At 42.7% G+C, this 12,007-nt stretch overlaps 2 protein-coding genes across 2 annotated transcripts in view; one reads left to right on the plus strand and one right to left on the minus strand.

Moving 5' to 3' along the window:
• Window positions 1–8,874, minus strand: part of LOC126562617 (peroxisomal targeting signal 2 receptor) — a 491,929-nt gene extending 483,055 nt beyond the window's left edge. The window contains exon 1 of the mRNA XM_050219169.1: window positions 8,867–8,874. The gene's annotated coding sequence lies outside the window, so the exon portion shown is untranslated. The remainder of the gene's footprint in view (window positions 1–8,866) is intronic.
• Window positions 3,925–12,007, plus strand: LOC126561791 (uncharacterized). The gene is made up of 3 exons (XM_050218110.1): window positions 3,925–3,943; window positions 9,923–11,132; window positions 11,194–12,007. The coding sequence occupies exons 1-3, from the start codon at window positions 3,925–3,927 to the stop codon at window positions 12,005–12,007; spliced, it is 2,043 nt and encodes a 680-aa protein (XP_050074067.1).

Here is a 12,007-nt window from a genome sequence, read left to right on the forward strand (position 1 = left end):
GGGGTTGGAATGGGAACCATTTTTTCGGTGTGTACCAGCTGGATTCATCCGATTCCGACGTCAGTAGTAGCGTCCGTAGTGGTTGTAGTAGTGTGAGCTAGTAACAGGTGCTACCATTCCGTTTGCCAAAAAATCATCCGTAACTCCGACCCTCTCCGTTGGTCCTCCACCCACTCCTGTCCCCGGGTTTTAAACTGGGAACGATGTTAGGCGTTAGAGAACATCTGATGCCTGCCTTTCCCATTTTGGGTACGCCAGACCTCCCCTGCTTAGCGTAATCATATCCAAGCGGTGGTCGATTATCCTTCATCTTTTGGCGTCGTTTTTGTGCTTCTTGTTTTCGCCACTCTCATTTCGCCTTCTGACGCATTGATATGTTGACGTACTTTTCCCCAGCACCGTTTTACCGCGCCCCGTCTGTCCGTCGGATCACAGGCCTTAGACTCACTTGTTGACTTTACGAACAATTCTTAAAGCAAAAGTAACGGCGTTGTAACAGGCCAAGATGCTCAGGGCTGAGACCGCGGGAGGGCTTGAAAAGAAACAGAAATAAAAAGTTTAAAAAACACGCTTTATGTCATGCTGTGTTTTTTCACTATTCTTCCTCCTGATCACACATCACAAGAAACGGCAGCAACAAATGGTGTTTGATTTATTTATAAGAGTTTGAGAAGGCCTGCCGCGAGCTACCTCCGGTGGGGGGTGGTAGATCACAAAAGACGCAGTAAACTAAAACGTGGCAACTGACTGTCTCTTGTGGATCATTTGAAGGTAGTCTAGGTTTTTTTTTTCACAATTTTTAACTAATTTATTTCAGCTAAAAATCACAACGTGCCTTTTTGTCGCTTAACGCTCGCCACCACCGGGCAAGTTGATCGTTTGACATTTTCCGACATTATTTTTTATTGTTTTAGCTGTGTGCGCGTGTGTGTGTGTGTCTAAGCCAACTCTTATGAGTGATGGATTTTGTCACACTAGACAGTGACACTGTGGGATTTTTAAAAATCGTTCGGGTCGCCTCAAATGTGCTTTACTTCCTACACGCTAAATCAAGTGTCTTCGGTGGCCACTAGCAACACGTTGTTGCTGACCGCCAAAAATTTCCGCCACATAAAAAAAAACGGGATGGTAGATATTACACCTTCTGACGCTTCCTTCATGCCCTGTCTCATAAACAGTTCGGGGAAAAAATTTGAAATGTGATCAGTTTTACTTGGTGCCCGTTTACGGTTGTGTGACAGAAAATGTTTGTTTTCTTCGCACAATAAATATGCATTTTAGTTTGGTCATTCTCTTCCGGTTTTTGTGTTTGCTTACTTTGTTCTTGTGTTGCTTGCTGCCTTTTTTTCTGTTCCTTGGCATGAAAATATTTACCTTAAAATTGTCTGGCCATTGCATGTACGGGACGAAGTGGTTTTTCTCGAAAGCGGACGCCCAGTCATCGACCGTCATGCGCGATCCGGTAATTTCGTGGAAAGATTGCGATACGGTCTGCGAAACTTTAGGCCAGCATTGCGAAATGTTCTTTCCCAGTTCGTCACGCGATCGAAATTGGCTTGGCTTAGACGGGAAGCGTTTGTTTAGATCTGCAGACCAGCAAGCAGGTTCATTCGCGGTGAATCATTACTGTCTTATGATGGTACTTCATTTTTATTAGCGATCGGAAATATGTTGGATTTTCTTAAAAATAATTTAAAACTAATAAATGAGATTAAAAATAACTTAAAAATATATTTCTAAATAACTTAAATAACTTTTTTAGAAGTAATTTAGATATGTGAAAGAAAAATATATTAAGTATATAAAACAAAAATATTTAAAATTATGCTTATGTTTATGGTGCAAGGATCTCGTGCCTTTAACATGAGCATCATCCCCCCATTTTGCACAACAGTACAAGAAGATCGTAAACCCCAACCAGACCATAAGCAAACAACTCACATCTGCTCATTTGTCCTCTTACAAACAAACATATAAACAAAAAAAAAGAAGGAACTGTTGAAAACATTTGCTCTTTTCTTTTGCACTTTTGTCGCTCCCTCTTCCAGTGTTTGGTGTGGCACTTTTTCTTTTACATTATGTTGACGATTTTGGTTTTCTTTTTTGTTTGCTTGCTTTTTTCAAGTATTCCCGGGCAGCATAACGGTATTTTGTATGTAGTCACTGCACGAGACCATGCTCGCTATGTGGCGCACGCGCTGCAGGAGTACCGATCGCGTCGGGCGGTTTTCACATTCGTTCTTTCGTGTTGGTTCTTTCTTTTTTTTTTAGTGTTTATGCTCTGCTCTTTATGCTTTATGCTGCATGTATGCTTTGCACGTGTTAAAAAACGTTTTTTTGTTTTTTCCCCTTTTTGCAAGTAAATATGACGCGTTAGAGTGTGCAGAACAGGGTGATCCTTAGTTTTCATTTTCTAAACAAAAATATAAATACAAAATAAAAATAGAAGTAGAATTTGCTATCGAGATATGTACCAAAAGAAAAAAAAAACATTAATCTGCTTCCTGGACAAAATCAATTCTTAATCCTTTACCTCCCTTTTATCCGATTCATCGACCCTTCCCGATCGAGCATTTCCCGGCAGCACTCGAACCAATAATCGATCTGTTAGCATTTTCCCCCTCTTCCAGCGACCGTCACCGTGTTTACGTGTGTATGCGATTTGTTTATTTTGCTTCATTTCCCTATACCCGTCCCAGGCCACAACGGGAGCATCTCGCGAGCATCAACCGAGATGCAGCTGCCAATGCAGAATGCACATTACGAACGGGTGTGCAGTACATAGTGCGCTACACATGTGTGTGTGGCTGTGTATGCTATGTGTTCCTCCTGTTGTGTGCGTTGGGGGCACAACGGACGATCGCTCTCTCCCTCTCTCACGCGTCACGATCGCGATCTTCGCGTCGGAGAAAAGTCGATTTTCCACCGCACACACCGGGTGAGAGACGCTATATGTAGCGTTATTTACATCTTCGGGGTCCTGCGCGATCAGGAGCGCAATCCTTGGTTTCCCGAAAGCCGAACCGTCTGATGCCGGTTGATGCCATTCACAGCATCAGCAGAAGACTACGGACAGCTACCGGCGATGGGTTTCGTTTTAGTTAGTGTCTGGTGCTCTGGCAGTGAACGCTTCTGGTGAGGCTGGAAAACTGGAAGCGAATTTTCCGGGCCTTGTTTTAAAACGTTGTAAGGATGGTGAAGAGAAACTAATACAGTTTTGCGGTGAATGTGTTGTTGAAAGTTATTCAATGTAAAAGAAGTGAAAAGGTGTACTAAGTTACTAACAAGCAAATTAACTGTGGAAGTGAGTTGTATTTGTCGTGAAAACGTGTACTAAACGAATATTTTTATAAAAAAGTGCCAATTAAAAACCAAAATTAAATAAAAGTATACTTCTTGATGAAGGACCTACAATTAAATAATTAAAAAATATCAACTAGCGAACAGTTCAGAGCGTGTGATGAAACGTTACCTTCAAGGGACAAAAGCGTATCAACCGATAAATAAAATCACTAACAAGGCACTTAACAGATAGGTACCAAAAGAAGTTGGAAGGGTAGATCCTCTTACCGGTCATCTGATAGGACTGTCTATTTTCCCGCTTTTCCGTCGTGTCGACAGTGACAAATAGAAGCCGCTGGCGTTTTCAAAATTTTCACAGAACAGTGAACCGATCGATCGCTCAAAAACGCCCGATGTCGCCGATGCCTTAAGGGCTGGACGGTTTCGAATGTGGTTCAAGTAAATCCGTGCGAGAAGAAAACACACGCTGTGAAACAGGGAAAAAACACAAGGAAAACACACCTTCGTACGAGGTGAACGGACCGGTGTCTCGATTTGTGGGACGTGTCTCATCGTGTGCCTAAAGAGTAGTGTTCTTCAACAACCACACGGTGCGTTCGTTAGGCGTCAACGGCTGTTCGGATGGTAGTCGGAAAAAGTGGTAAGTGGTGTGAGCGGGCAGCAAATTTCCCACCAGGGGAGTTGTTTTTTTTTTCGTTCTTTAGTTCCCTTTTTGCGCTTTGCATACCTGAGGTAGTGGTTCGGTTGGATGCAGGAAGGTTCAGATGTGAGGGAAATACTTTTCATTTCAACAAATTAGTTGACATCTGACAAGCATGCCTCTGGGTAAGCATGTAGCACCACCACCTTCACCGCCAGCAGTTTGGTGGCGTCTTGCTGCTTGGGAGAAACCGAACCGCCAGGTGACTTAATGGACTATTGATTTCGACTTTCGGCGACTGCTGGGAGGTAGTTTTTCGTGTTTGAATAGCGGTAATGTGCCATGTTTGTGCTGTCAAATTCGTGTATTTGATTTTTTTCTTAAGGAATTTTAATCATCTTTCGAGGTAAAATGTGAAAGGAATATAATTTTTTTGAATGAAAATTTAGTAAATTTTCCTTCATAAAAGGACGACTCCGACGGAAATATTTTTGGGAAGAATTTTTCCACGCAGTTCCAAAACATAATTATTTTATATTATGATTTGAGATACAAGTTCGAAGTTAAGACGAAATTTTTTTGATAAAACAATTTTTTTTATTTGAAAATTTTGGTAAATTGTACCTTTTCGATTACGATTTTTCATTTTACTATAAGTAAGGCCTAACATAACACAGATTTATTTATTTTTTTATTTACATTTGATTATTACGGTCCACTGCCGTATTGTCAACACCGTTGTGTTGAGTAGATTTTCAGTAGATAAGGCATTTCCTCCTTATTCTTTGCCTTACCCCGGGCATACTCGGTTGTGCATGGTTGTGGTGAACGTAATACAGATGTACTTAAACTTTTCTTAGAGCTCAAACTAACTCTTTTTTATTTTTATTCTTCAAGCAATACCGTTTTCGTTCACAATATAATGTGCATTTAAGAATAAGATCTCAAAATTTAAGAAATTTAATTTAATTTTACCTAAATTTAAAAATCTATGAAAAGTTTTTAGCAATGTAGTAAATATTCAAAAAACTACTCTTGTCCTGTTGAACTTAGTTGCCGAAAAATAATTCAATGCGATGAATAAGACAATTTATCAAATTATGTTTCTAACAATCTTTGTTAATTATTTTGGATAATATTTGAAAATTCGTACAAAGTTGTATTTTATTTTTAGATTATTTTATTTTATTTTAATTTTATTAAAAAATATTGTTATTCTTTTTAATTTTTTTTACTATTATTTTATCCTCCCTAATATTTCTTTTTTCCATACTTTGAAACAAATTTATCTATTAAAAGTACCAAAAGCAACAGCTTTAAAAAAAATTATGATAATCTCTTATATGTTGTCTGTCATTGCGTCACTTGAAGTCGTGTGTGTAAGGAATAAAATCCAAAAACTGTAATAATTTAAGTAAGTTATGAACTATTACCATTTTAATAATAGGTAATAAGTTAAGTAATAAATTCCATCATTTAATTGAATTTAAATAATTCTCAAAAGAATCAGCTTTGAACATTGTTTTTATTTATTTTCTTTCAATAATTGATTTTGGTTTATGTCTTTTTGAATTAAACTTTAGTCAATTTGTAATTCATGTCGAATATCAACTACAAACGGGCAACTTTATATTTGTAAAAGTTTTTTATTTTGAAAAAAATCGAGCATTAAAATGTGTACTATTTCGGTACCAAACCATCTAAAGATACCTTGTGCTGAGAGTGCCAATATTGGCCAAACAATGACGTATAATTTATTAAAATTTTAGGAAAAAGATCCTTTTAAGCATTACGGTTAGGCCGTTCCATCGTAATAGAGAAAAATCTTTTAGATAGCTAGGACTTTTGACAAAACGGCATTCTACCGTCATAATGAATTGTAAATTATAAATACCTCGAACTTAAAATAAGAGATTATTTGCCATCCTTATCGATGTTAGTGCTTTTCATTGTAATCAACAAAGAACAAACGGTATTCCGATAACCGATTACAAATTTCAATACAGAACGTTCCACTTCAATAAGTGCCTTTATTTCCTTTATCATAAATCCTGCCTCAAAGACTCCTTGCCCTGTTAATGCGTTTCCATCTAACGAACTACTCGTCCGGACAGTGAGCGGCCGCTTTGCTCTTGCGGCCAATCCAATCGACACAATCAAGGTGTAAAGGCCTCGGAGTGGAGAATTTATGGCCCAAGGTGATTGCTGTACGCGGTAGATGATTTCTCAGAGCAACGTACCGCCACCGATACGACCGACCGGCCACTATGGTGGTTGCGTTGCGTAGTTGCGAATGGGTTGGAAATAATATCGAACGTCAGTAATGGCGCCCTGCCGAGCCGTTGTACTAAAAATAGTAACTCGATGCACACCACGTTAGTCGAACGGCTACTGTCCATCTTACTCCAGCCGGATGCGATTGGGACGTAAGCACTTAATCCCAAGGTATGACCGACTGCTCTGCGCTTCGATCGGATCGAGCGGGATCGATTTCCCGTAGCTTACCTCTTGTGGATCACACGTCCTTGTGTCTCGCTTGTGAGAACACAAATCGACCATTGAACAACAGCTTCGGTAGTGGAATGCACTCAGTGGCCACTTCCGAAGTAGATCAACGACACCGCGTACATCTAGTGCCGAGGGAGAACTGGTACGATTGTGAGCTTTCTATATGAGCCGGGTTCAAGTTGAAGAAAAGGGTTCCAGCTGATCGGGTTTAAGAGTGGAAAATGCTTGCGATTTTCCTCAACTGCGCAATAACGCGACAGCAGAAAGTCTTGTTGCATCGCGAGTTGTATTTCTTGAAGAATAGAGTATTTTAAATCTGGACACATTGAAATGATTCCTAAAGTATTCCCAATAATCAATGTTTGTTTATTTTCTAAAAAAATATAGTCTTAATCCTGGGTCTAATAAGGTCTGTTAGAACTAAGCATCGTCTAGGCATGCGATACAAATTATTTTTATTTACAGACGAAGTTTGTTCTGGCATTACTCTTAAAATTTTAACTATTTGTGTTTGATTTGAACTCATATATTTAAAGAGTCGTTTGAAGGATACAAAATGTCTTAACCCACGTGACGTTGAACACGACATAAGCACAATTTAAATAGTATTTTACGTCCCCGCGAACATATTGGCGTCAATTTTATTTTTATTTTTGTTGACTCAAAGGGTTCTTTCATGTTCAATTTTTAAATAAAAATAACTATTTATTGCGTCTCGTACAGCTTCGAACATTTTAAAAAGCCCTCATCACACACCTTCTCGCCCATACAAAACACGTCATATCAACACAGCTGCACGGAAATGCCCGCTAGCGTAAAGCGTAATGTGACCGGATCGCTCAAACGTTCGCCCGTTTTCCCTTTCCGATGAAGCTGGACTAATTTTCCCATGCTTTCCCAAAAGTTCGGCTAGGCTTCACGAAACAGCTGATCGATCGTTTCGATTAGCAATCTCCGCTTCATCAATCAAACCACTCTTGAAAACTCCCGATCGAAACATGTGTCCGAAATTTTAATTTCCTCACCATCAATCATCATCCATGCGTGAGGGAGCAGGAAGTGGAGCAGGTGGTACCATTTTCACCAAAACCCCTCGCAAAAAAAAGCCATGGAAAACCCACTGACTGATCGCACGGTGCAAAAAAAAAAAAGCATTTGAAAACGTACGCCAAAAAGGACACAACCGCTTCGCTTTGGGGCCAATCGCTTGAAAGGTTCAAGAAATGCGATCATCAGACGTCGGGAACAAGGAAGTGTGTGTGTGTGCGCGCGGAGAAAATAAACTTCAACAAGTGGATGATCTAATACGCGGCCCTGTCAGCAGCTCTGTGCTGGTGCTGTGGGAAATCTGGCGTGAAAAGTCTGCCCTTCTCAACGGCCGGCTAGCCGAAATAGGGGTAAAACAACCTGCTGCTTCACGTGGTTTGGTTGCTCCAGTCATCGGGCGTTTTTTTGGCACGCGGACGGGTTTTCCATTCGCACTAGTTCATGTTTATTTCGCCGAAATCGCTTTTCATCGGCGAAGGTTGGAAGTACAAGGAGGGGAACCCTTTTTCGCGCCACACATACACCAGCGGTTAGTCAAAATGCGTCATTCGCGTGATGGGGCTTTTAGTATTCTAACTGTTCCTGGTAAGATCTGCGGTAATGCGGGTGGGGATGGTGAGTTGTACTAAAGTGTTGCCTTAAGCGTGTGGTTGTGAGGGTACGTACTGCCAAATCTTCCCTTCGGAATCCACCAACCAAAACCAACCCGCCTGGAATTGTAATCCACAAACGGGGTGTAATGTTTACAAACCAAACCCCGCTTGGAACGGTTCCAAACGCGCGTCCATGCAGTATGGCCAAGAATGGGGGTTTCTTCTTCCCTCGCGGTCAGCTGTTTCACCCGGATGGCATGCAAAAAGCCGCTTTGTCACCTTGACGCTTGAAGCTGACCGTACCGATGCAGCCCGTTTGGGAAGGGAATCGGCCTGGAAAGTGTACGGTTTCACACCTCCCACCCATCCCAGGTGGGGTGGACGATGTGCGAGAGTTAATTAAGCTATAATCGTCTATACGATCACAAACAGATTGGTCGCCCTGTGAATTCACACTAACCAGATCACGGCCTCGATCATCACCACCAATTTGCCAATTATTGATCCTGGGGAATCTGGGGATGATCTTATGGGGCGTTTCCTTTTCTCCCTTCTTCTCTGGATCCGTGTTTATGCAAGTCCGGGTGCGAGAACGATCGTTATAGATGGCGTGATAAATCAAAATTTTTTAAACGCTTGTCGAGACTTTTACAAACCATTATTTGACAGTTACGATACCCAGAGCACTAGCGATCGTCCATTCATTCCGGTACGTTCACCTCGACCTCGATTTTTTTCTACTCTAGACTGGTTAAGCTCTAGCTCCACTTTGAACCGTCCGGAGAAGGAAGATTGATTGATGAAAACTCCCATAAAATCGGTGCTTCCCGGCACAACACGGAACGGTAGGAATGAAAACAGAATCGCCAAGAAAGCGCCGCTTTCCTTACGACTTGTGCCGCCGGAACGGGTAGCAAGGCGTTGCAATGCGTAGTAGTATTTGGATCATTTTTCTACCACTCTGGTGGTACATAGTGCGCAGGTCGATTGGATTGTGTCCAACGTGTTGTTGTTGTTGGTGGTTGGTAAAGATCAATGGTCTTCGCTTCAAAACAAACAAACCTCTGAACGAATGGACGAACATTACACGATGTGTTTGTGCCCTGTTTAGTACTGTTTCGATGCTGTACTAAAACTTTTTTGAAAAAGGAGTATATCTTGAATAGTTGAATGGTTTTAGCATAATTACTCATGTACAAGTGTGAGCAAAATGTTTGAAAATTAGTTTGCAAAACGGCAGTCATCCCTCTTTTAATGGCGCTTTAATGCGCATCAATGTTCTTGGATGGGAAATCTATGTGTTCCTCTGCTTCCCTCCGTTGACTCTTGTGGATCTCAACAACCAAATGGCTTCAAAAATGTTCTCTTAAGTGGTTTCCGTGTTGGATTTCTTTTTCGCTTTTTCTTGCACCCACAGTATAAAGGAATAAAAAATGCTTTACCACAGGAAACAATTCAAAAGACGCAGTACGTTAGGCTAATTTTAAACAACCACTTTTTTATATTATCGTAAATCAGATCGTAGGCCAGGAAAAATTGAAAACCACTAAGCCAGCGCGGATTTCCCTTGGTGTTGCGTGTGGTTTGTACAGGAACCACTCTGCAGTGTCATAAATTGAAGTTCATAATTCTTGGTTTAAGACTAGAGAATCCAACGAAAAAAAAAAGAAAGACTTCCCCTAATCAGTAGGGTAGATCCGATTCCGTTTCCAGAACAGCTGGGGAATTAAATATCCAATAAAAAATTGTTCTAAAAATAGCTACACAAATTTTTACCACCCGGAATAGATGAAGTTGTAAAGAATCGCTCTGTTTCCTCTCTTTGCTCTAGACCCACTCACGATGGTGCAGGAACTCCCGAACAACGTACCCGAAGAGCTCTACAATCTTACCCAGCTGGCCGATGTATCGATAGCGGCGGGTAAACTAAGCACCGGCAGCCCATCGCCATCGTACTACGAATCGTACTACCTGAACCAAGGCACGACCAAGCTATACAGTCCGATAAAATACAACATCCTACGCCACCACTGTGACTCATCTGCAAAAATGATCACCAACGCCGTCACACCGCACGCTGCCGGTCTTACGACCTCCGCTTATCACACCCTAAAACACACCGAGCCAACACATGCAATCTTACTCGAAGAGATCGATAAAGGCTGCGTCACAAAGCGTTCGCCTCTTTACCCTGGTCTAGCGGGTGAATCGATCACCAATCTGCACACACCATCCGAAAATGATGCACTGATGGTTGCTGTACCGGCAAAAAAGAAATGGACCAAAAAGTGGGAAATAATCCATGGTTCGGCAAGTCCGGGCGGTCCGATCGTTAATCAGCTGCAGCCGCAGCAGCAACAGCAACAATCGGAAGAACCCTTGTACATTGTTCGACCGTTACAGGTAGAGCAACCATTACCCGCTCCGCATGTATCACCCGAGTTGATACCGACCCTTTCCGTAGGTGATAACGAACGTTCGGGGCTAATCTACTATGCACCGACGATAAAACGTATCGACGATGGCGAAGATGATAAGGAGTGTCGGAAGGTGGGTGACGATAAGCAGATACAGCTGTACACTATAATAGGATGTCCTGAGCTTCAGGAACCCGTCAGTTGCTTCGGCAACGGCCCGCAGGCCACACCGGTAGCGCACACATTCAGCGGTTCATCGTCGTCGGAAGAATCGCAGGATTCGGGACCGGCGGAGAGCTATTCGCACAAGGTGTTTGATCGGAAAAAGTCCCGCAAGATCAGCACGGTCTCGTCCAGAAGTAGTGACAGTACGGTGAGTGTTGAACCGAGTGTACTTGAAGCGGATGGTACCGCCCAGGAGTTTATGGTCGTTCCACTGGAGGATTCGTCTGAATCGATGCTACGAAGCAGCAGTGAAGTTGAGGAACATCCGGATGATCACAGCATGAAGAGCAGCAGTGAGGAGACTGCAAATTCCCGCCCAGAGGATGTCCACCGGTGTCCCGAGTGTAACAAACGCTACTCGACGTCCTCTAATTTGGCAAGACATCGTCAAACGCACCGGTAAGATAGCGAGTCATGTGAAAATAAGATTTGCTTCCATTAATGACTTTTTATTCTCCAGTTCCCTAGAGGATCAGAAAGCTCGTCGATGTCCCTACTGCTCCAAGGTGTACGTTTCGATGCCGGCCTACTCGATGCACGTCCGTACGCACGATCAAGGCAGCAAGTGTCCAACCTGTGACAAACGCTTCTCCCGTCCCTGGTTGCTGCAGGGCCACATCCGCACACACACGGGCGAAAAGCCGTTCAAGTGTAACGTCTGCAGCAAAGCATTCGCCGACAAGTCTAACCTGCGAGCACACGTACAAACACACTCGAACACGAAACCGTACCAGTGTGGCCGGTGTGGTAAATCGTTTGCCCTCAAGTCCTATCTCTGCAAGCACGAAGATTCATCCTGTCTGAAGAACGATAAGCCACAGAAGGTACGGAAACCCACGTCTGGTGGACGAGCGCGACGTAAACCTTCCCGAAACGATCATACGGAAACGATCGCTCCTACACCGGTAACTTTGGAGGGAGGATCCGTATCAACTGTACCGGGAACCAGTAGTGCCAGCAACGGTGTGATGGAACACCGGACAATTCAACCGTCCGATACCCGTTATAACTATCCCTCCAACGTTCCCTTCAAAGATGTGCTTCGGGCAAAGATCCGAGAAGTTGTAGAGGACAACTGCAAACGAACGGCTCGTCTTCGAGCGGCCACAAATGGCACACTGCCGGGTAATGTCACCCGGGAGCCATCTCCGCCGAGCAATCGTATTAGTGTTATTCGAATGGCTGGTACTCCGGGAAGTTATGCCCTGGATGGGACAAAGATGTCCACCACCAGTAGTGCGGAGTACGCACAAAGCTACGCCGTGATTGCGTGA

The sequence above is a fragment of the Anopheles maculipalpis genome, chromosome 3RL, assembly GCF_943734695.1.
Source record: "Anopheles maculipalpis chromosome 3RL, idAnoMacuDA_375_x, whole genome shotgun sequence".
In the NCBI taxonomy this organism is placed as follows: domain Eukaryota; kingdom Metazoa; phylum Arthropoda; class Insecta; order Diptera; family Culicidae; genus Anopheles; species Anopheles maculipalpis.

Coding starts and splice junctions, on each gene's coding strand:
- LOC126561791 (XM_050218110.1), top strand. Junction 11,133..11,193: donor AGACATCGTCAAACGCACCG/GTAAGATAGCGA, acceptor TTTATTCTCCAG/TTCCCTAGAGGATCAGAAAG.